Source organism: Lepus europaeus, chromosome 9 (assembly GCF_033115175.1).
Source record: "Lepus europaeus isolate LE1 chromosome 9, mLepTim1.pri, whole genome shotgun sequence".
Classification (NCBI taxonomy): Eukaryota; Metazoa; Chordata; class Mammalia; order Lagomorpha; family Leporidae; genus Lepus; species Lepus europaeus.
This window is the reverse complement of record NC_084835.1, coordinates 31,634,068-31,659,231: the sequence shown is the minus strand read 5'-3', so window position 1 is coordinate 31,659,231 and position 25,164 is coordinate 31,634,068. Positions and strand designations below refer to the sequence as shown.

Here is a 25,164-nt window from a genome sequence, read left to right as displayed (position 1 = left end):
TTCTCTCTCGAATACATAAAATAAATAAATCTAAAAATATTTTTAAAGAAATCTGTTTAAGAAAGAAGTTTTACTATAGTGAAACTTGCTACTTCCTGCCCTGGAAAATGGTTCACTGTATATAATTTGACTTTCAGACAAACTAGCTCTCCCATGAGCATAAGGAAGACCAATGTGAAATGTGGTGTGACCCACCCCTACTTTAAATGGCCCCAGAAGACTGGAATTCTAGACAGGTTCCCCTTTTAGACATCTTCCTTGCAAGCTGGACTTCCAGTCAAAGATCAGAACCTGTTCTGCTGATAGATGTGCCTCTGTCCCTGACTCTGCTGCCCCACCCTATCAAATATAAAGCTTTTAGAAGCAAGGTAGAAGCTGGCGCTGCGGCTCAGTAGGCTAATCCTCCGCCTTGCGGCGCCGGCACACCGGGTTCTAGTCCCGGTCAGGGCACCGATCCTGTCCCGGTTGCCCCTCTTCCAGGCCAGCTCTCTGCTGTGGCCAGGGAGTGCAGTGGAGGATGGCCCAAGTGCTTGGGCCCTGCACCCCATGGGAGACCAGGATAAGCACCTGGCTCCTGCCCTCGGATCAGCGCGGTGCGCCGGCCGCAGCGTGCAGGCCGCGGTAGCCATTGGAGGGTGAACTGACGGCAAAAAGGAAGACCTTTCTCTCTGTCTCCCTCTACTGTCCACTCTGCCTGTCAAAAATTTAAAAAAAAAAAAAAAAAAGCAGCAAGGCAGAAAGAAAAGTACTGAATAGAAAATAAATATACCATGGATGTGTCATATCAGAAAGGTTCTACTTCTTCCTTCAATATAGCCTACAAGGCTGGAAAGTTTCTAAATCCTAATCTACGTACATCCTAGAAATTCTTCAATAAAGGAATATTTATAATAGTGCTTCTGAATAATATAAGTATCTTGGATTGACTAATTAGGAGTTCACCATTATGCTCAATAAAGATGAATATGCGGGTGGGCATTTGGCCTAGTGGTTAAGATAGTTTGGGAAGCCTTCATTTCACATTGGAGGCCCTGAGTTTGAGACCCAGATTTGCTCTCAATTCCAGCTTACTTCTAATGGGATGCAGGAGATAAACCTCCCTGCCACTCATATGGGAGACCTGGATTAAGCTCCTGGATCTTGGCCTTGGCCTGGACCAGCCCCAGTTCTTGCTGGATTTGGGGGAATGAAGCAGTGGATGGGAGCTCTCTCAATGTATCTCAAATAAAGAAAAAATTTAAAAGATTAATATTGAGGGGGGCCAGCACTGTAGCACAGGTTAAAGCCCTGGCCTTAAGCACTGGCATCCCATATGGGTGCCGGTTTGAGACCTGGCTGTTCTACTTCCAATCCAGCTGTGTGTTATGGCCTGGGAAAGCAGAAGATGGCCCAAGTCCTTGGGCCCCTGCATCCACGTGGGAGACCCAGAAGAAGCTCCTGGCTCCTGGCTTCGGATCGTGATGGCTATCTGGGGAGTGAACCAGTGGATGGAAGACCTCTCTCTCTGTCTCTACCTCACTTTTTAACTCTGTCTTTCAAACAAATAAAATAAATCTTTATGAAAATAAGATCAATATTGAGAAGGATGAAAATGTATAAAAACATTAGACAGGAAAGAAGGAGGCAAGAGGAGGTGGTTAGGGTTAACACATAGGTTACTATAAGGGGAGAAGAAATGTATGAGTAGGGAAGAGATAAAAAATGACAGAAACTGCTACCTAACAATGTTTCCAAAACAAACCTGGGTAGAATACTGAAGAATGAACTAAAGAATAAGACTCATGGGCTTTATGGCAATTTTTTTCCAGTTGATGTGAAGGTCTGTGGATTTCCTTCCAGGAAGCAGAAGGTTACTAGCCAACTGCCATGGCAAAGTCACTGTACTTAGCCTAGTTTCTACACCTTAAACTATAATCAATTCTCAACGATCCATGATGTGATTTGACTCTTAACAGTAACTAAAAAGAAGAAGTAAAAAGTTCTTTGTTGATCAAAATTTTCCCTTGCTTTCCTTTTCTTACATCCAGCCTGCCCTTTACATTAAAGCATTTAATCATTTCTCCATTCCAGGACTTTTGAAGCTGAACCAGAGGAAGACAGCTCAGACAGGAAGATCCTGCTGCTTACTTCCAGCAAGTGGGTGGATGGAAAAGACTCTGACCCCACAGGAAGATGGTGAAGCCAAACAACTTTTTTCAATCAGTTTTTGCAGGTTGAGCTTATGTGCTCAACATTTTGTGATTTCTTAAATTTTGGGTATTCCTACTAAATTAAAATATATAGGGGGCCAGCACTGTGACATGGTAAGCTAAGCCTCTGCCTACAGTGCCAACATCCCATGTGGGCGCTGGTTTGTGTCCCAGCTGCTTCTCTTCTGATTCAGCTCCCCACTGATGGCCTGGGAAAGCAGCAGAAGATGGCACAATTGCTTGGGCCCCTGCACTCATGTGGGAGACCCAGAGAAAGCTCCTGGCTCCTGGCTTCGGATCGGCTCAGCTCCAGCTGTTGTGGCCATTTAGGGAGTGAACCAGCGGATGGAAGATCTTTCTCTCTGTGTCTGTAACTCTACATTTGAAATAAATAAAATCTTTTTAAAAAAAACCTATAGATGCTTTCTAAAGTCAAATATAAAGGTGATACATCATTATTTTCTCTTAATATTGAAAATTAAAATTTACTTTTCTCATGTACTTTTTCTTTAAGTGTTTATCTGAAAGCTGCAACACATATATAAAATTTAATTATGGGACAAAGGTCACTTCTGCAGCTTTCGTTTCACATCTTGCTTGGATGTCGTTTTCATTCCATTTTGCTTCCTGAGGCGAAAAACATGCTCAGCCCTCATTAAGAAGGAACTATCACACAATATGATCAAAATCTTTGGTTCATTTTTATAAAAATAACCATATTTGAGCTTGCTTATCTTGTGATAGGTTAGCCTGTTAAAGTGCAGAAGATACACAATCATTACACTGCATATTAAATATGATTCTATGAGAGAAGGGAGTAAAAGGGGAAACATTGAAAAGAATAAGTGTGTGTTAATGAAAGGTAATCACTCATTTGCAGTAGATTATACAGTGATAAGAACCTCATTAAAAGATATTTTAGTTACAGACTAGTATCAAATATGTTGACAACAGGACAAACGGAAAGAGCAATTTCACATCTTTACAAAAGCATGACTGACTGTACATCATTTTACAATGGAAAACAGTGAACAAGAACATTGAAAAGAAACATATTGACAAAATCAGACATATTTTTAAATGTGCTGCATTTAATGCATTCGAAATACTATCAACAATTTAGATGCTGTGACAACATGCCACTGCCATTTGTGGAAACAGTTAAAGCATTTTGCACTGATTGCTCAGTGACTAAAAACAGGCAAACAAATAATGCAACAAAATGGCTAATGCATTCACAGTAACATACAACAGATTCTCCTTCCAACCATATCAATCTTCCCAGATTTTGAAAGAATTATGGAGTATGGACTGGAAGGACACAAAGTGCTTACAGTATTAAATAACAGAATATTTACTTTGGCACACAATTTGTGTTCCAACCAAATAAATTGAGATTTCTCCTAAAACACATATCCTTAGCAAGGCAAAAATGAACATATTACAAACCAATATGTCCAGATGAAAATAAAAAATGTTACAGTTTTTTTCTTTAGGAACAAACATGATGATAGAAGAACAACAATCATTTCCAAGTTCAGGATACTACAAGGAAAGGAGAGGGCAAAGAAAAACTGCATTGATAAAACAAATCTTCTAGAAATAATTTTGGGAAAATTCATTATTAAAAACAAAGCGTTGTCTTCAGATTCCTTCCAACTGACAAAGAGCCCTACTAGAGCGGCCCTTGATCAGTAGATCAAGCTTTAGCAGCCTCTTCCATTCCCCCATGCCGGTCAGATGCAGACGCGGAGAGTGGTATGAGGCCAGCCTTTACTGAACACAGCTCTTACTGCCTTGCAGTCAATTCCAAAGCTTTGGGAAGTAAATGGTACCTGTCTTGGTTAGGAGAAGTCGGGAGGGTCTCTGCTTTAAAGTAGACTCTTACCATTTTTAACATCATTATTTAAATAGCTGCCATGTCCAGGTTTTAAGCAAATGACATGAAAGTGAACATGCATATTTGTGAAGAAGGAGAAAGGGTATGGGGGAAGAAAAGTAAAAGGCTACAGAACATGTGTTTGGCTGGCTGGCTGTAAAGTAAATTTTAAGTAACTTTTCAGGTCATTTTCACCTGAAGGGTTCAGACAGCCTTATAGCATGGCTCTATTTTGCTTCCCAAAAGTATTCTAAGTTAAATAACACATTCTCTTTCAAAGATAATAGATCGAGGGATCTGGTACAAAGGACTTCTCATATAGGTCAACTAATTGCTGGAGAAAAAGTGTAATTTCGCATATTTGTATTTTTGAAACCAAACACCACTGATGAATACTGTATATATGGACCATGTTACACAGTTAGAAATTACCAGACAGAATGCTCCAAATATCAACTTTATGACAGGTAATGTGACTTTTGCTTCCCTTTATTTCTAACTAGCATGAATATCTGATTTGCTTTTGGCTTTAAGTCCAACCATAATTGGGCTCATAATGTCTTTTCGCTTTACCTCTTTTTGTACATCCTTTGCTTGGTTTTCAGCCTTACTGAGAAGAGTTTTTAAATCAGCTGAATCACGAAGATGCTGTTCTTTCAAGGATCCCATTTGGTTCTCAAGCTCTTTCCTAGTCATCTGAAGGATGCTGAGATCACTGGTAAGCTCTAAACTCTGCTTCTGAGAACTGCAACAAAAATATCAAGATAGTTATTCACAGGTAGAAACTAGACCCAGCAGGAAGTCCAATACCTTACACATCTTACTAGGAGGACAGAATGGATTCCAGTGAATGAAAGAAAAGTAGAAGAAAGAATGAGATATTTTGAACATGTAAAAAGCATTAAAGCACTGAATAAATTTGTAAGTTTAAAGCTGTACCTACTAAATATACAGAATGAAAAGCACACAATAGAAGTAGGATGCACATAACTGTATATTTCGCTATGTCAAATTATATTAATTGTGTCATAAACTCAAAGTAGACCTTCTATAGAAAAGAATATACATTTTTCAACTTTTTTTCTTCTAATTTTAAGCGTCTGACAAATACGATGGAGCCAGAGACTCAAAGCTTAGGAGCTACTGCCAAGTCAAACAAAGATAAACCTGCACAAGTGAGAAATTAGAGCAAATTGGGGGAAGCATTAGGTAGGACTTGGACGAAGCACTCGGTGCCTGGGCTCTAGACCCTGGCCCTGACAATATTTAGCTGTGGCGTGTTTTCTTCTGAGAATAAACACTTCTTGAGCTCTTATATCTATGCCATGTTATTCAGACACAAATAACACAAGAGGGCCTCAGTGATCTCCACTGTCAAATAAGAGGGTTGGATGCAGTAACTGCTGAGGCTGTGCTACAGGTTAAACTCTGATTATTTTTACAATTTGACGTCAAAAAAACTCCTCCATGATTTATACATCAGAAAGTTTGATACATAGGAACAGGAACTCACTGTTCAACTTCTTATACATCATAGACAATAGAGAATGAAAAGCCATAGTGTGGTGCAATAGAGAATTTGCTTCCCTATAAACAGCTCACAGAGAATAAGGTTTTCAAGGGACTGTTTTATACCTTTCAGAATGGCTAGGAATCAGACCCATTAACTGAGCAACTGCAGAGTACAAATCCCATTCCATTTATTTGCTAGGCAGATTCTTAGGAGTGAGTTTGATACAGATAGGCTAATACAGGTGCTAAATGGCACCTAACACTCCAAAGGAAGACTAGCTTCTAAATACCATTACATGCTGGGGAGGCTACCTAATGAATCTGGAGAACTATTATGCCAGAAAAATTGAAGACACAGAATCAATCTGTCTCAACTACCTTATATGAGGTTACACAGATGACCTAATAATCCAACATGTCCCACTTTTCTAGGGCACAGTATTTTTAAACCACATGCTTCTACTCACAAGTTCTTAGGTTTGCTTTTCAATGCTCAAACAAAATGTGAAGCAATTTAAAAAATATTTTAAGAGTCTGCCAGATTCAGATTAATCACATCTCAAAAATGAGGGATCAAGTCTGAACGTTTAAAATATCAGTACTTCCAAAACAAGAATAATTAAGATAATCAGCACTGGCAATCAAACATTAGTATTTCTTGTTTGACAGAATGCCATACGAAATGGATTCACCGACATCATCTTACATATACTTTATTTTTTTTAAAGATTTATTTATTTATTTGAAAGTCAGAGTTACAGAGATAGAAGAGGCAGAGAGGGAGAGAGAGATAGAGATAGAGAGAGAGAGAGAGAGAGAGACAGAGACAGACAGGTCTTATATCCTCTGGTTCACTACCCAATTGGCCGCAACGGTTAGAGCTGTGCTGATTTGAAGCCAGGAGCCAGAAGCTTCTTCCCAGTCTCCCACGAGGATGCAGGGGCCCAAGGACTTGGGCCATCTTCTACTGGCTTTCACAGGACATAGCAGAAAGCTGAATCGGAAGTGGAGCAGCCGTAACGCAAAACAGTGCTCAAATGGGATGCTGGTATTGCAGGCGGCAGCTTTACCCACTACGCCACACTCCGCTACCCTTACATATACTTTATACCAAACAATTTGTTCCAATGTACTGTAAACACGGAGGATCTGCTCATTTCCACATACAAGGAGCCTTCAGCAAGTTCAGAGAATGTGTTAGGAAAAACCTATATGTGGATTTAAAAGTATTTTGCACCAAGACAAACCTATCTTTTAATCACACTTTCGATGAACTTTTTGATGTCTTCTATATAAATAAATAAAAGTTTATAAACTTTTGCTAAACTTAATGCTCTCTAGGAGTGCAAACATAAGGTTAACAAGACAGTAAAGAGCCCCATTTTTGGCATACTGGTGGGAAGGGGCTGGGATTCATTAAGAGTAGCTTTATTAAGAAACATAACACTACTGTCATACTCAGATTTAGTGCATAAATACTGTTTAAAAAACTAATAAAAACAGGGAAGGTGTTGCAGCACAGTGGTGCTACACACAAACTGCTATTGGGATGCCCTCATCCCATATAGGTGTGGGAGTCTGAATCCTAGCAGTTCCACTTCTGATCTAGCTTTAGCTAATGCATTCTGGGTGGCAGCAAATGATGGCTCAAGTGCTTGGACCTCTGCCACTCTCCTGTGGGAGACCTAGATGGAGTACTGGGCTCCTGGCTTTGATGTGCCCCAACCCCAGGAGTTGTGCGCATTTAAGGAGTGAATAAGCAGATAGAGGCCATAGCAGGTAAGGCCTCCGCCTGCAGTGTCGGCATCCCATATGGGTGCCAGTTGCAGTCCTGGCTGCTCCACTTCCAATCCAGCTCTCTGCTATGGGCTGAGAAAGCAGTAGAAGATGGCCTAAGTCCTTGGGCCCCTGCTCCTGAGTGGGAGACCTGGAAGAAGCTCCTGGCTCCAGGCTTTGGATCAGCCCAGCTCCCCCAGTTTTGGCCATTTGGGGAGTGAACCAGTGGATGGAAGACCTCTCTCTCTCTCTGCCTCTGCCTCTCTGTAATTCTGCCTTGCAAATAAGTAAATAAAGCTTTAAAAAAAATTGAAGAATAAAGAAAAAGCAGATGGAAGATCTCTCCGTCTACTTCATTTAGCCTTCGAACAGATGGAAATAAGCATTTAAAAAAAATATAAATAAGGGTGAACATTCGATTGGACAATTAAGATACTGTTTGGGATAACTGTATCACATACCAGAGTGCCTGATTTGAGTCCCACACATATTTTCTTTTTGTTTCTTTAATAAATACTTGGGGGGCTGGTGCAGTGACAAAGAAGGTAAAGCCACTGCCTGTGGTGCCAGCATCCCATATGGGCACCGGTTCGAGTCCCAGCTGCTCCAATTCTGATTCAACTCTCTGCTATGGCCTGGGAAAGCAGTAGAAGATGGCCCAAGTCCTTGGGCCCCTGCACCTGTGTGGGTGACCCGGAGGAAGCTCCTGGCTCCTGGCTTTGGATTGGGGCAGCTCCAGCCGTTGCAGCCAACTGGGGAGTGAACCAGCGGATGGAAGACCTCTCTCTTTCTCTCTGCCTCGCTTTCTCTGTGTAACTCTGACTTTCAAATAAACATATAAATCTTAAAATAAGATAAAGAAATAAATACTTGGTTGCATTTATTGTTTGCTAAAGCAAAGTTAATTTTTTTAGATTTATTTATTTATTTGAAAGAGTTAAGGAGAAAGAGAAGAGAGACAGAGATCTTCCATCTGCTGGTTCACTCCCCAAATGGCCGCAATGGCCAGGGCTGGGCCAAACCAAATCAAGAGCCAGGAGCTTCTTCTGGTCTCCCATATGGTTGCAGGGCCCAAGGACTTGGGCCATCTTCCACTGCTTTCTAGGCATATTAGCAGGGAGCTGGATCAGAAGCAAAGCAGTTTGGACTTGAACTTGCACCAACATGGAATGCAGGCACCACAGATGGTGGCTTAACCTGCTGCACCACAGTGCTAGCCTCCCACCTCCACATTTGATCCAGCTTCCTACTAATGTGCATCCTGGAAGACAACAGGTAATGGCTCAAGTAGTTGTGTTCCTGTCACTCTTGATGGTGATCTAGACTGGGTTCCAAGCTCCTGACTAAAGCCTGGTCCTGCCCCAGCTGTTGCTGGCATTTGGGGAATGAATCAGTGGATGGAGGATCTCTCTCTCTCTGTCCTTCTTTCTAGTTCTATCCCTTTCGAGTAGAATAAAAATAAATAAATGAAGAAAACTTTTAATGGGATAGACCAAACTTTTAAGGGGAAACCAATTTTAAATAAATTGAAATATGACAAAGGTTGCTGAGAAGACTGGACTCCATTATATTTGTTCAAATAGATATACTGCATTCATTGGTTTGCCTGTAAGGGACTGGATATTAGAATGATTCAAGTGATTTTAGAGAATTCTTGAATCTATTTCTCAGTAGTATATATTCGTTATTATGGTTACCTAACCACCCTTACTAACAGAAGGGGTAACTGGTGTGAAAGAAAAACATTTTGTATTTAAAATATATTATCATTGAATTTATAGGGCAAGTTCAACTACTAGGTACAGATCTTTGCTATTTGTTTAGGTTTTTTTGAAGTAGCAGTAAGAAGCATTTAATAAATTTGGATTCCATGAATCCATCAAAAAGGTATTTAAATATCAAAATTCCACTAAATTTAGATGAAAATTTCAGATAAAGAAAGATTTTGAAGTTAAAAAACAGAGTTCTTGCATACTTGTGCAATTCTTTTTCCTGTCGTTGCAGTTCTGATGATAACAAGACATTTTCCTTTTTTAGAGAATGGCATTCGGTTTCCAATACATTCCATTCCTTTCTCAACTTCTCTAATTCACCTAAAATAGTTCCAAAACATATTTGTTAATAGAGGAACAGAGCTTCCATAATAATTCAAAGGATGATAGGAAGTAGTTCAGAGAATATATTTTCCCCCCTTAAATACATGTATATATGTTACTTTACAGCTATATCCAAGGAAGTTCCATTACCTTGAACTGGAATAGTATTCTTTTCCACTTTACTTTTATAAGGCAAATAATTTTAATAGTATTTAAGTAAAATATGAAATTATAAAAAATTTTTAACATATTACAGAACTTGCAGACCTTAAGAATATGTTTATAGCCCTAGCATAGACACACTGCTTTCAGGCAATTGACTGCTACCAAAGACAGAAAAAGGCTGAATGGTTATTTTGTGCAAGTGATAAAGATTCCATTGTCCAGAGTTAGGAGCCTTAGATAAAATGCGTTCATTCACCTTGCAGCCTTGTGGCTTCCTCCTTCTGCTGGTCCTCACACTGCTGACATCGAAGCTGGAAACTGCTCTGCAGACTTGTGACTTCCTTCTCATATTCAGACGCTGCTTTCCGCCATCGCTCAAGCTCAGCTCTCACCTTCTTAAGCTCTTCTTGCAAAGAAGCAATGTCAGTGTCCCGTTCAGAGGCAGCCTTTTCTGCTGCTTGATGAAGGAGCAAAATTTCATCTCTGGCACTAAGCAATTCATCTCTAGTGCTTGTGATTTCGTTGTCCTTCTCCTCCCGGAGATTCTCAATATCCATGTGTAACCTCTGCAGTTGGGCTACAAAAGTGTATTTATTCATCATTTTCTTAGTCCACAGGAATTAGGAATAAAATAGCTCACACTGTATCAACTACACAGCCCAGTTGTCAGAGCTGTTGCACTTGAGTAAACTATAGAAGCAATCCATGTTTGATGTAAAAAATGTCAAAATACGATTCCAGAGAGAAAAATTAAAGTAATATTTATCTCCCCTTCCCCACAGAGAAAACTGTTACTGTAACATTTTTATTCTTCTAGATTATTGCCTATGCCTTCATACATAAATAAAGACATTAAGGGGGCTGGCACAGTGGCATAGTGGGTAAAGCTGCCACCGGCAGTGCTGGCATCCCATATGGGTGCTGGTTTGAGTCCTGGCTGCTTCACTTCTGATCCAGCTCTCTGCTATGGCCTAGGAAAGCAGTAAAAAATGGCCCAAATCCTTGGGACCCTATACCCACATGGGAGACCGGGAAGAAGCTCCTGGCTCCTGGCTTTGGATCAGTCCAGTTTCTTCTGTTATGGCCATCTGCAGAGTGAACCAGAGGATGGAAGACCTCTCTCTCTGTCTGCCTCTGCCTCTCTGCCTTTCAAATAAATAAATACATCTAAAAAATTAATAAAAAACATTAAACAGGGAGGAATTATCATACACACACACAGAGTTCTTTATCTTCCTGTTAATGAAAACCTTTTTATAAAAGAATTTCTAAGATTTATTTATTTACTTGATAGTCAGTTATGCAAAGAGAAGGAGAGGTGGAGAAAGATTCTCTCTCTGCTGGTTTCTTCCCCATATGGCTGCAACAACCAGGCCCGGGCCAAGCCAAACCAGGAGCTTCATCTGGGGCTCCCACGTGGGTGGCAGTAGCCTAAATATTTGAGCCATCCTCTGCTGCTTTTCCCAGGCCCCTAACAGGAAGCTAGATTAGAAGTAGAACTGGCGCCTATATGAGATGCTTGCACTGCAGGCAGCAGCTTTCCCCACTACAACATAAGGCTGGCTGTGGATGAAAATCTTTCAACAAAATCATTTACACTATAATTTATTTGGTCAGCCCTTCATTTTAGACATTTTAGGCTCTTCAGTTCTTAATTACCATAAACAGTGCTGTTCATAATGCACTCCTGATTATTCTCTTGGGATGAATTCACAGAGAACTACTTGGTCAAATAATAAGATTAAACATTTGATGTTGGTTCAGTTTTTTTGTTCAAATGTCAATTCCTTAAAGGGCCTTCTCTCAAAATTTATCTAACAAAAAAAGGCTTCCTGCCATTCTTGGCCCTTCACTCTGCTTTAAAGTCTTTAATGGACATGAATTATGTATGTATTTGCTTGTTGTTTATCTGTTCCACCAGACTGTACATGTCATGTTTGTCATGTTCATTGCTCTTTTCCCAATACATAGCAGAATAAATGACCAAGAATTACTGGTTGAGGAGAGTGTTGTAGCCTAGCTGGAGCTGAGCCAATCCAAAGCCAGGAGCCAGGAGCTTCTTCTGGGTTTCCCACATGGGTGCAGGGGTCCAAGGACTTGGGCCACCTTGTACTGCTTTCCTAGGCCATAGCAGAGAGCTGGATTGGAAGAGGAGTAGCCAGGAATTGAACTGGCGCCCATATGGGATGCCAGCACTGCAGGCCAGGGCTTTGACCCTCTGCAAAACAGTACCGGCCCCCAAAGTACATATTTTGTTTACGTGTATTGAAATGTCACACTGTAGTCAGTACATATGCACAATTGTTGTTAATAAAAAAGTAAAAAAAAATTATTGGTTGAATTAATGACCTGATAAAATTAATGACAACTGCCTAACTGAAGTTACACATTTTTAAAAGGTCTGGTCTTAGAGGTTGACACTGTGGTGTAGTGGGTAAAGCCGCCACATGCAGTGCCAGCATCCCATACGAGAGCTGGTTTGAGACCTGGCTGCTCCACTTCCGATCCAGCTCACTGCTATGGCATGGGAAAGCAGTGGAAGATGACCCAAGTCCTTGGGCCCCCGCACCCACGTGGGAGACCCGGAAGAAGCTCCTGGCTCCTGGCTTCGGATAGGTGCAGCTCTGGCTGTTGCAGCCAATTGGGGAGTGAACCAGCTGATGGAAGACCTCTTTCTCTCTCTCTCTATGCCTCTCCTTCTGTCTCCGTGTAACTCTGACTTTCAAATGAATAAATAAATCTTTATAAAAAAAAAAAAATCTGGTCTTGGGCTCTAATGACCTGAGCTGGAAAGAATCTATAAAATTCTGCTTGGTAAAAATCAGCACATAAGGAAATTACACAAAGAAAATATTCCAAAGAAAATGATTAGAATAATGAAGAGGATTTAGGGCCTAGAGAGGGGGAGTTTGTCACAGAGACAAGCATTTAAGAAAATATTAGGGGCTGGTGCTGTGGTGTAGCAGGTAAAGCCACTGCCTGTAGTGCCGGCATCCCATATGGGCGCCGGTTTGAGTCCCGGCTGCTCCATTTCTGATCCAGCTGTTACAGCCTGGGAAAACAGTAGAAGATGGTCTGAGTCCTTGGGCCCCTACATCTGCCTGGGAGACCCGGAGGAAGCTCCTGGATCCTGGCTTCAGATCAGCCTAGCTCTGGCCATCGTGGGCATCTAGGGAGTGAACCAGCGGATGGAAGACCTCTCTCTCTCTCTCTCTCTCTCTCTCTCTCTCTTTGTCTCTCCCTCTCTCTGTAACTCTGTCTTTCAAATAAATAAAATAAATCTTTAAAAAACATTAGACCTTTTAAATTTATAGGAAGGATTGAGACTAACAGGTTCAAAGTTTGGAAAGGCAAAACTGGCCAGAGGTAAGATGATCACAGGCTTGTGATAAAGTCCTAAAATACACATTGCTACCACTAGGGGGCACTCAATGATGCCTGGGCAAGACAGCTTTAAAACAAAAGACAACACTGTGAACCTTTAGGGAAAATCGCCCATTCACAATTCAGATTGGAAATATGGATGCAAATCAGATTTTCTAAACTAGAGGATAATAACATTAAACTATAGTAAGAGTTAAAGAGTTTTCAATATAAAACATGTATAACCTATCCCAGAAATTCAAATTGACCATAACATAATATTTAAAACCTTAAATGATGCAAACATCCCACCTAAAACATAAGAAAAGAGGAGCCCAACACTCGTTTTTCTCTTAGATATTTCTGGACAAATATCACAGGTCTCATACAATTACTCCCTGTTTCATTAGAACTATTATTACTTGTCTATATATACGTCTTCCCACCTACCCTCCAAGTTAAAATTTTAAAATACCATTAGTTCCTCCTTTCACAATAAAGGCAATTTAATTTTGATTTCAAGTTCTAAAATGGCATAGGAAAGAAAGACTTATCCTGAGGAATCTCACAATGACAGCCTCACAGTTCTAGGAGCTTTGGTTTGAAGTAAACACCTGTCTGGCAGAGCTTTTTCTGGTCATTTCTGTAATGACCCTGACAACAAGCAGGACAAAGAGATATCAGAGTGCTGGGGACAAAGAGCAGACACTTCCAATGAAGGCAGTGAAGAGATTACTATTCATTTCAGGTGGAGTATATTTTTAGTGCAAGTGTTTTGAGAATTAGATATAATAACAACACCGAAAGAGCTCATGCACAAAGTAGATTTCTTATCCAAAGACCCTCTCTGTAGCAACTTACAACATAACCCAGAAAGTGACCATCTTACCCAATCCCAATCATCATCTCTGCTCTCTCCACTTCAAGCATCTAATACTAGAGTACTAAGAAGTATTCCCTTATATCTTCTTAAAAATATAAAAATAAAGGCTACACAAAGAGTCTGGTTATAATGTCAGGTTCCAGAGAACCAAAGCCATGAAAAATGGGGACCCCTCAGCCTGCTGACTTTCTATTTCTTTTGAGTCACTAAAAGCAAACAAAGAATAAGGATCTTAAACAGCCTTGGGGTGTTCCATACCTTGAAGAACCTGTATTTGTTTACTGGATTCCTCAACTTGATTTCGATAGGCTTTTCTTTCTTCTTCCAAAAGAGCTAAAAATAAAAACACATTATATCTAATCTTATGAGATAATGAAAGTATTTAGAATTGAGCAGCTGGAAGTTTTTAAGAAATTCTCTCCTACAGATTATTGAAATAAACAATAGTTATGCAGTAAGTATTATCAGTATTAGCAGTTAGATAGTTTAGAGTTTTTAGGAGCACAAAACAGTAGTAAGTAAAAAATCTTTATCTATATAATTTCTATATATTTTTAAAAGTAAAAAAAATCAATTGAATAGAAGGCTTTCTAGACATTGTACCACTAAGATAATATATGCTATTCCTCATATGAGAATTACTGATAACTGTTAATCAGTATTTTGAGCTTAAATTTTAAAAAACAGAGTTAAATTTCTCATGTCTACTGACAATCACTAACTACTACTAGTGTCTTTTCATTGTAACTAAGTATTTTAGTCTGGACCCTTCAAAAGTTTCAAGTTAAGTCACCACCAGTTCAAGTGTCTTCAAGAAGCAGGAAAGGAAGGAAGTAGTAACAGGAAGCCCCTGTTCCTTTCCAGAAGGTGAATCTTCCTCTGGTCAGGAAGATCATCTTAGAAAACATCAGGACTCCATGGGCCATTCAATGCCCCTCATTTTAGGCCTTTCCAAGATACTGACTGACTGCCACCAGGTAATTACTGCAAATGATACGGAAATATAAGTTCCAGGGAGCAGCACAGACTCTACTGGCTTATGATACTAAAGGTAAGGGAGCTACTAGAAAGTAGCTGGGATGTTAGCAGATTCTGTCCTTAACTTTGCCTGCATCCTCTCATTTACTGATGAATACATTTATAAATATTTACATTTGTAAAGTAGTTACTATTAGGTTTAACTAGAAATTTATGGTTTTTTTCCTTTTGTTGTACGTAATATGTAATTAACTATTTAGATCTTTCACTGGTAGAGATCTTACTTGATCTTCACATCAACAATGTGAAGTAGACAGAGCAACTGTACCTCTCCTTGTTCTACTGATCTGAAACCTAACTTTTACAGAAGTTATGGAATGTCCTAAGATCTCATGGTCTGGAACAAGATGTGATGCCTCTGGACTCCATTTTTGGGGCCATCCAGTTCTACCATGTTGCTTCCACATATCCCCTAAAGAATCAAAGCAATCTTGATCTCACCTTGAAGTTCAAAGCATTTTTGTTTACTTGCTCTAGCTAGCTCCTGGGCTTCGATCAATTCCTTGCGAAGATGCTGAATTTCTTGTTTTGCCTCAGTTTCTGACTGTGCACCCTGCAAGTCATCTGACAAAAACATGTTTATTTCAAAAGTAAGACTTAGTGTCACACTATAATCTTTACAAAGACTGGCAATCTTTTTGTGTTTCAACATGAATAAACAACACAGCACAACTGAGTTAAATAAAATTTAGAAGCAAATTATAGTAATAAGTATTTTAGTACTTTTTATCCTGGAAAACAACACAGTTAAACATATATATTAGTAACCTATGGTAATGATATTATTATATATTTACATATTAAATTATATATTCCATGATTGCAGAGCTTAGTAAAACTTGTTAGCCACTGAAATGGGCATAATACAATTGTTAGAAATTTTTAAACTTCTCGAGAACAAGTCAGAAAAACTTTACTTGAAACTGGAAATGAAAAAACAAAAACTTTTCTCAAAAAAAAATTTTTTAGCACAATTATCCAAGTTGTGGAACATAAAATAAAAACTAGGCTCTACTGTGCCCACTTTCATCACCATTCCCAACACCACACACACAGACATCAAATAAACAGTCCCTGAATTATGAAATGCTGTACCCTAAGTGGTTTCACTGCAACAAATTAAACCCAGTATTACATCTCCATACGGACCTTCCTCTAACCTCCTTCCGTATACTTTGCTCATCTTTCATTGAAATAAAATTCACCAAATGAAGTAAACATATCAGGTAAGTCATATTCTTCTAATGCATTCTATCTGAGTATTACTTTGATTTAAAAGTATCTTAGCCATAGCAACTTCAGTCCATCAAATTAGAGCTACCAATAAATTATCATAATATAATTACGTAGGTCTTGGGTACTACATACATATATTTTCATGAAATTCTATTTTCTCTGTGAAAAATGTTGATTCTGTGTTCATCTACTCTGGTCAACGTACCAATTCCTTTAAGACGTCTTTTGGTCAGGGTAGGGACGCATAGAAAGAGAGATGTTCTAGTTGCAGAGATAGTGTCACATTAGCTACAGAATTTCTCTCACAGGTTTTTCAGCCAATATCCTTTGGAGTTTGCAAGGGAACTGGCCCCCATCTCTGGATTTGTAATTATGTCCTTATTTGTAGGAGTTTTTTTAGGAGAGAAGTATCAAGATATCTACGTGTTATTTTCAAGAAGTTTAACAAAAAAATATCTAACTGAAATCCTTGAGTAGAATTTTCTTAGCTCTGTGTTAGAATTGTTCAATCTTAGCCCTACTGACATTTTGGGCTGAATAATTCTTTGTTGTGGAGGCTGCTCTGTATAGGATATTTAGCAGTTTCCCTGCTAGACAGATGTCAGTAGCACTCCCCGAGTCACAACCAAAAAAGTCTCCAGATGTTGCCAAATGTTACCTAAGGGGCAAGATACTCCATGTTGAGGACTACCGCTTTATGGTAATTTTGTAACTAAGAAAAAAATATCTACAGATCAGCTTGTTTTCTACAAAAGCACTGATAAAATTTTGACTGCTTTCTGTATATTCTAAAAGTGATCAAGTAAATAAATATATTATAGATCACAGAGTTATAGATATGGAAACAGCAAACACAGAATTAATTCTGGAGGGCTGGCATTGTGGTACACTGGGTTAAGCTACAGCTTGCAATAGCAGCATACTGTATCAGAGTGTTGATGAGATCTTGTTGCTCAATTTCTGATCCATATTCTTGCTAGTGAGCCTAAAACACAGCAGACAATGGGCCCTTGCCATCCACATAGGAAATCTAGATGGAGTTTCTGGCTCCTAACTTCAGCCTGGCCCAGCTCTGTCTGTCATAGCCATTTGAGAAGTGAACCAGCAGATGGACAATCTCTCTGTCTCTGCCTTTCAAATAAACAAATCAATAAATCTTAAAAAAAAAAAAAAAGAATTAATTCTGGAGCATAGTGTATGGATCAGAGTGTGAACTGTAATACATTTTAATACACACATATCTATTTCTCATGTCTGTCGACTGAGTAGGCCTAGAAGCAATTACACCCCAGTAGCAACGAGGACACCAAATACTTAGATCTTGGTTTATAAATCCAATTTTCAACTAAAAGGAACTAGGTTTTTTTGGGGAAATGGCTGACTTCAGGGTTAAGGACAACAAAGTATAAAATGAACCTAGAACAGCTTTTGGGAAGCAATAAGGAAGGTCAAAGGTCATGTGGAAAAGACACAAGGTGCTCTCCCTGGCCAAACGTGAGACAACTGGAGCATAAAAATAGACAATGACAGTGATAGACTATAACACATTTAATAGACTATGAATCCACAAATTCATAGATAAAGATAAATAAATAAAAGAGAAGACTTAAAAAAGAGAAGACCCTTACTTATTATAGAAAGCCAGGTAAAAACTCTAGAAGGAACTATAGAATTATGAAATTACTATTTGGCAACAATTATAGTAATAAATCATTAGGAAAGAATCATCAGAAGACGCTAAAACTAAGTGGTTAAAAGTGTAAGAAGTAATTTGACATTTTCATAGTCTTAGAATAGCTCCCCACAAGACATTTATTAACTACAGAAAGGAATACAGTAACTTTACAATGGAGAAATCTGGTAGATAACATCTTAGTCAGATGGTCAAATGAACGTCACCTGCAATAATAGAGTAATTTAACATTAGGTGCCTCCTGATATAATACCAAATATTATTTGATACATTGCTGCTAACATGCAGTTTGAATCGAATCATGAGGAAATGTTAGACACATTCAAACTGAGGAATGTTTTACAAAATAACTGTCTTGCACTCTTCAAAGATGTCAATTTCAAACAGAAGACTGAAGAATTATTTCAAACTAAAGGAGACAAAAGGGACATGATAACTGAATGCAATGCATGATTCGGGATTTTTCTTTAGTCATAAAGGCCATTATTAAGACGATGGACAATTGTGGAGCTGAGAATAGTATCAATGTAAATTTCCCCATTTTGAGACTGGTATGGAATTTATGTAAGAGAAGGAAATATACAATGAAGTATTCAGGACTAAAGGCTATTAGGCATGCAACAGACATTCAATGATGCAGGGATAGAGGAAGGGGAAAGGAGAGAGAGGAATAAATTTAGTAAAACACTAACAGCAGATGGGGATGAAATGCTAACAACTGGAGAATTTGGATTAAGAATATATGGGGGGAGGCCACATTGTGGTGAAGTAGGTTATGCCACTGCCTGTGATGTTAGCAACCCCTATGGATGCTGGTTTTGCTCCACTTTTGATTCAGTTCCCTGTTAATAGCCTGGAAAGGCAGCAGAAGATGGCCCAAGTACTTGGGCCCCTACCACCCATGTGGGAGACCTGGAAGAAGCTCCCGGCCCCTGGCTTCAGTCTGCCCCAGCTTTAGCTGTCACAGCCATTTGGGGAGTGAACCAGTGGATGGAAGATCTCTCTAACTCTGCCTTTGAGATAAAAATACATTTTTAAATAGTGCTTTTTTTAAAGATTTTTTTTTTTTTTATTTGAGAGGCAGAGTTAGAGAGAGAAAGAGAGAGCGAGAGTGAGAGCGCGAGAGAGAGACATAAAACGAGATAGAGGTCTTCAAGTTGCTGGTTTACTCCCCAAATGGCCACAATGGCTAGGGGTGGGCTGACCTGAAGCCAGGAGTCAGGAGCTTCTTACAGGTCTCCTATGTGGTGCAGGGGCCCAAGCACTTGCTACTTTTCACTGCTTTCTCAGAGCATCAGCAGGAAGCTGAATTGGAAGTGGAACAGGCACGACTCAAAACAGCACCCATATAGGATGTCAGCACCACAGGTGGAGGTTTAACCCACTATGCCACAGCACCAGCCACAAATAAAAATAAAATTAAAAAAATATTCTTGCAATTTTTCTATAACTCTGAAATTATGCCAAAATAAAAAAATTTCTATATACAAAGAAAGTAAATATGGCAAAATACTAACAATTACTAAAATGGATAGTGGGCATATAGTGTTTGTTTCTGAACACTTTTCTAGTGTTCAAAATTTTTCATAACTAAAGAAAGTAATGCCATTATTTTAGAACAAGCCCCAGTCATTTCTGCCTGAAGGCCTGTTACCAACTTATCTTGCTCCTCTGCATTCTATTCTGCATTGTAAGAGTACAGCAATTCTCTCAGATCAAGAACCTACATGACCTCTACATTTTATCAAATCCAGACAACTCTGCCTGGCTTTAAAGTTCTTCATAATCTAGTTATCTATTTTCAATCACTCCATAACACACTAAGTTCCAACAAGTCTAGTTAGTAGCTTTGGCTCATGACTGCTTTTCCTCACTTAAACTACCCATCCCTCAAAGCCCAAGCTAATGTCTCTGCATCTTAGCTTCTAACAGCACCTCTTGCTTGATACCTACAGCAGGACAGTAAAACCCAAACAAACCACCAAGTCCATCCAAGTCCTCAAACTACTCAATAGCATTTTTAAAGGAGCCTGAGCCCCTATAAATACATAGAATATTGGAACTCCAAGACAAGTAAACCAGAAACAACAACAAAGATCAAGTAAACTACCCTTTTGCTTAACAGATGAAGAAATAACACTCAGAGATCTGAAATGACTTACACATGTTTACATATCTGGTAAACTGTAGAGACAGGACTAAAATTCTCATTTATAGCTCAGCTGTCTTTCTTATGAATCATAGCAACTTCTAGTTATATGAAAGCAATGAAGTAACCTGCTTTCCTAACAAGCAACTATTACTTTTCTAGAAACAGAGGACTTCTACTTAGTAACAAATATTACCCATATAGTTTCCCATGTTTGTTCCATATCATATGCTGAACATACAGTAGCCACTTAACTATCTGATTAACATATAAAGTTACCGGCCGGCGCCGCGGCTCACTAGGCTAATCCTCCGCCTTGCGGCGCCGGCACACCGGGTTCTAGTCCCGGTCGGGGCACCGATCCTGTCCCGGTTGCCCCTCTTCCAGGCCAGCTCTCTGCTGTGGCCAGGGAGTGCAGTGGAGGATGGCCCAAGTGCTTGGGCCCTGCACCCCATGGGAGACCAGGAGAAGCACCTGGCTCCTGCCATCGGAACAGCGCGGTGCGCTGGCCGCAGCGCGCCTACCGCGGCGGCCATTGGAGGGTGAACCAACGGCAAAAGGAAGACCTTTCTCTCTGTCTCTCTCTCTCACTGTCCACTCTGCCTGTAAAAAATAAATAAAAAAAAAAAAAATAAAAAATAAAAAAAATAAAAAAAAAACATATAAAGTTACCAATTATTTCCATCTGAAGTGTATGGATCGAGTTTTAAAAATAAACATAACAATAAACTGATGTAAGAACTAAGAGGATTGTTTCAATTTATAAGCGAAGAATCATGTGTAACCCACCTCTAAAATTCTATTAAAGCATAATTTCTTGTCTATGCTCAATTCTTCCCTTGATTAGTGATATTGTGAAACAAAACTAATATATAGGAATCTAATAAATTAATTATTTGCATCATAAAATGAAAAAAAGATCAGCATTTTAATTAGAACAATTAAGACATCACATACCAAATAATGTAAACAAACGAAATACAGTGTTTGATCACAGAAGTAGAGATATTTTTATATAAAGGGGCTGGCATTGTGGAGTAGCAGGTAAAGCTGCAGCCTGTGACACTGTAGTATCCCAGATGGATGCCAGTTCAATTCGTGGCTGCTTTGCTTCTGATCCAGCTCTCTATTAATGGCCAGGGAAAAGCAGCAGCAGATGGTCCGACTGCTTGGGCACCTACAACCTAAGTAGGAGACCGTGAAGAAGCTGCTGGCTCCTGGCTTCAGCCTGGAGCAGCCTTGGTCATTGTGGCCACCTAGGGAGTGAACCAGGGTTTGGAAGATCTCTATCTCTCCCTTCCTCTCTCTGTAACTCTGACTTTCAAATAAATAAATCTCAAAACAAAACAAAACAACTTTTTAGTCAAGACTAATAAATCTTTTTGAGCAAGGGATCACTGTATTTCACATGTTTGTGTGGGAAAACGTGTTACTAGTTTATGTGGCTTGAGTCTAATGATGTCTCACTTTTGTCCTAGAATGGGTGTTTTTCTATCGATCTACTTTATAAGCTTGGGTGGACATTTTTAGTCTGTTTTTAAAGTTAACTGTACAATCTTTCAGTAGATATAGAAGATATTACCTCATTAACAAAATTTGGTGGACTGGTGTGTGGCATAGAAGGCTAAGCCTCCACCAGCAAACCCTTGGGGCACCAGTTTTGAGTCCTGACTGCCCCACTTTTGATCTAGCTCCATGCTAATGCACCTGGGAAAGCAGTAGAAGATGGCCCAAACTTTTGGGACCCTGCACCCATGTGGGAGACCAGGAAGAAGCTCCTGGCTTGGGCCTGGTCCAATCCCAGCTGTTGCAGCCATTTGGGAGTGAACCAGCAGATGGAAGGTCTCTCCTTCTCTCTCTTTATCTTAGCCTTTCAAATATGAATAAATAAATCTTTTTTTTAAAAAACTTGGCAATAATACAGAAATATAAGAACATTTTAGATGTTATATTTAGTTATATTTTTAAATTTTTATTTATTGGAGAGAGAGAGAATGAATGAATATCAATCTCCCCTCAAGTGGCTGGCTCACTCCTCAAATGCTTGCAACATGACTGGAAATGGACCTGACAAAGTCAACAACTGGAAATGCAATTCAGGTCTCCAACATGGGTGGCAGGAACTCAACGACTTGAACCATCATCACTGTCTCCTAAAGTATGCATTAGCAGGAAGCTAGAATCAGGAACTAGAGCCAGGAATCAAAACTATGTACTCTAATGCGGGACACGGGATCTTAACCAGCATGTTAACTGCTAAGCTAAATGCCTCTGTCCCTGTCATCTTTTTTTTTAAGACCTTATTTATTTATTTATTTATTTGAGAGGTAGAATTACAGACCTTCCCAACCATTGGTTCACTCCCCAAACGTCCACAACAGCAGGGATTGGGCCAGGACAAAGCTGGGAGCCCAAAACTCTATCCAGGTCTCCCATGTGAATAGCAGGGATCAACTACTTTAGCCATCATCACCTGTGTCTCCCAGAATGCACAATATCAAGAAGCTGGAACTGACAGTGGAGATAAGATTTGAACCTAGGCACATAAATATGGCATGTGGGTGTCTAGGCCAAAATTTTAACCATGAGGCCAAATGCCCATCCCAGACAGGTCTGCTTTTATTAGTCATTACCATCATCATTATCAGTGTCTTCATTATGGTGGATAACATGCTATGTTCCCAACATTTTGTTTTAAGTATTATTCCTCACAACAATCCTATGAAGTCCATTTTCCCCAGTCTAATAAATGACAAATAAAACAAAACAAAAACTGAAGCATGGTGAGGTTAAGCGACATGCCCAAGGATATACTACAAAGGGCAAAGTGAGGAATGAACTCAAGAGTGGCTTTCTACTTTGATGTAAGAAGTCTATTATTAGTTAATTCATTCATCAAATATCTGAGTTTTACTAAATGCTTGGCATTGTGGTAGCAATGCATTAAAAATCAAACCTAAAACAGACTGACAAATAAGATCACAACAAACTAATAATAACTGAACAAAATTAATAGTCTCATAACTGCCACTTATAAAATAAACCTGAACTTGGGTGCTACAGATTTTTGGGCGATTTCCTGGTACATAAAACAGTAAGAAGAACGACTTATGTATGAGGACTGCTCATTATTTAATCACCCCACTTCCTGTTTCTCCATATTCCCAAAAAGGCCCATAAATTCTACAATATTTTTTGTTTCACTTACAGCCTTTTATATAATGATATTGCATTTTTGAGAATTTGAGATTTCTGGGCAATAATTAATTTATATTTATTAATATTAATTTATATTTATTATTATGATACTAGAAAATCTTATCAATACCAATGGTCACACAGAGTAGATTGATGGAAACTATGATCATACTTAAGGACAAATTAGTAATTGGCTACCTGGGCTAGCAATTCTCAGGAATTCCCCTGGCTGTGGAATTAAGGCAAAGATTACATAGCTCAAGTGGCCATGTAATCTTCAGTATCCAAGGAAAGATGTCAAGACTGAAGAACTCTGACAGAATATGTGTGACTTCCCTCTATTGCCATCATACAACTAGGCCAGCAGCAGGGTCATGCAGGGTGAAACCAAGACCTCCTTCTTTATAGAATTCTTTATAGAATTCTTAGTCTAGACTAAGTAATCCCTTACGCGCTCAGCCATAATAGTCACTTCCACAAAGATAAATTTCCTCAAGCTGCTAATGTTGCTCAGATCCTAGAGAGCAACTTGGTGCTAGTCCACCACTACCAACATGTTTAAACCCACTGAACTAGAACATGTATGTCAACTTTTTCGTGTGTGTACAATAAGGCACTGTAAAAGAGATCAAAGGCTGACAGTAACAGATTAATCAGTACTCTATTTTAATGTACTCTGTTTTAAGAATACTTTTATAAACACTGATTTATTTCTTTTTCACTTTATTCTACACAATTAAATGTCAAGAAATAAATGTATTTCCTATTTAGGGATGAGAGTTCATTACATGCATTCCACTCCCTATCTTAGTTCTACTGAAAATTTCTCAGCCCAAAATTTCTTAATGAGTGTCCTAAGAATCTGGGGATATTTATTGGCGGATGAAGAGGACCAGTAAATGAAGAAATTTACAACTACTACCATATGATAACAGCAAACAAGTCATTCTTTCTAGAAAGTTAAGATTTTCACCTTAATAATGATAAGTTCCTATCAGAGATATGAGAACAAACAAAAATCCCAGCTACATTTCATGTTCTATTATTGTTATATACCATTTTATCCTTCACAATCTTAACTGATCCAATTTATTCTATAATTTAAATAATTTTGTTTGAAGCATTGGGCACCAACATTAACTTTAAATTTTACTTCCTGCTACTTTATAGAATCTATATTAATTTCTTAACTAAAACTTAACACTTCACATAATACATAGAATAGACTTTGTGACAAAGTGTAAATCTGAAGCCCTGGTTTCAAACATCATAAAAAAAAAAAAAAAGGGAAAGTACCTTTTAATAGGGACACTTTAGCAAGAGATTCATTCAGGTCTTGTTCATCCATTTGGGCGTCTACAGAGGGGAGAAAAAATTAGAATCAGTACTCAAATAAATCAGCAAGCTATCATTATCAAAATAACCAGAATTTATATGCATATTGTATCTGGGTAGTTGAAAGAGTTTTAACAAAATATCCAAGATTCAAGGGACTGACTTGATAAAAGCAAACACTGCTTTTCTCTCAAAACACAAACTTTGAAATCTCCACTTACATGAAGCTGTATACCTAAACTGTCAATAACATCTGCAGACTGTAAAACATCAGGTTAAATTAAAACTCACCCGTAGTGTCGTCACTGCTTTTTTCCTTGCTTGGACTCAGAGTATCTGACAAGTCAGATTCCTTTGCTCTTGCCTGGTTTTCTACAGAGAAAAGAATAAAAGTAAAATCTCATTACAATTAAAATACCTGAAATTGCCTCAGGCTATTAATGCTCAAATTCTGGTATGAAAAATACTTTAAAAACTAACTGAGATTATTAAATCTCTTACTTCTTCACCACCCTAGTCCAAAACGGAATGCTGGTCATTACATGCAGCTCAAGTTAAATTATAATGTGGAACATGTCTGCCTTGCAGAGGGCTGGGGCTTTTGTTCAAGGCTGTCTATTTGCCAACTGGAAACAAAAATGAAATAAGCTTT

General features: G+C 38.9%; 1 protein-coding gene across 24 annotated transcripts in view; it reads right to left on the bottom strand.

Annotated features, from left to right (window-relative positions):
* SLMAP (sarcolemma associated protein) overlaps positions 1–25,164 on the bottom strand; it is a 177,803-nt gene that overhangs the window by 6,343 nt on the left and 146,296 nt on the right. For 15 of the 24 annotated variants that reach the window (XM_062201129.1, XM_062201135.1, XM_062201132.1 and 12 more), the window contains 7 exons: positions 24,804–24,884; positions 24,474–24,533; positions 15,343–15,465; positions 14,122–14,196; positions 9,874–10,194; positions 9,332–9,449; positions 4,642–4,813 (listed from right to left, as the gene is read on the bottom strand). In XM_062201129.1, coding sequence (XP_062057113.1) covers positions 4,642–4,813; positions 9,332–9,449; positions 9,874–10,194; positions 14,122–14,196; positions 15,343–15,465; positions 24,474–24,533; positions 24,804–24,884 — 950 coding nt within the window. Of the gene's footprint in view, positions 1–4,641; positions 4,814–9,331; positions 9,450–9,873; positions 10,195–14,121; positions 14,197–15,342; positions 15,466–24,473; positions 24,534–24,803; positions 24,885–25,013; positions 25,123–25,164 lie in introns of those variants that run through there. The other 9 variants (XM_062201143.1, XM_062201144.1, XM_062201149.1 and 6 more) reach the window with 2 other exon arrangements.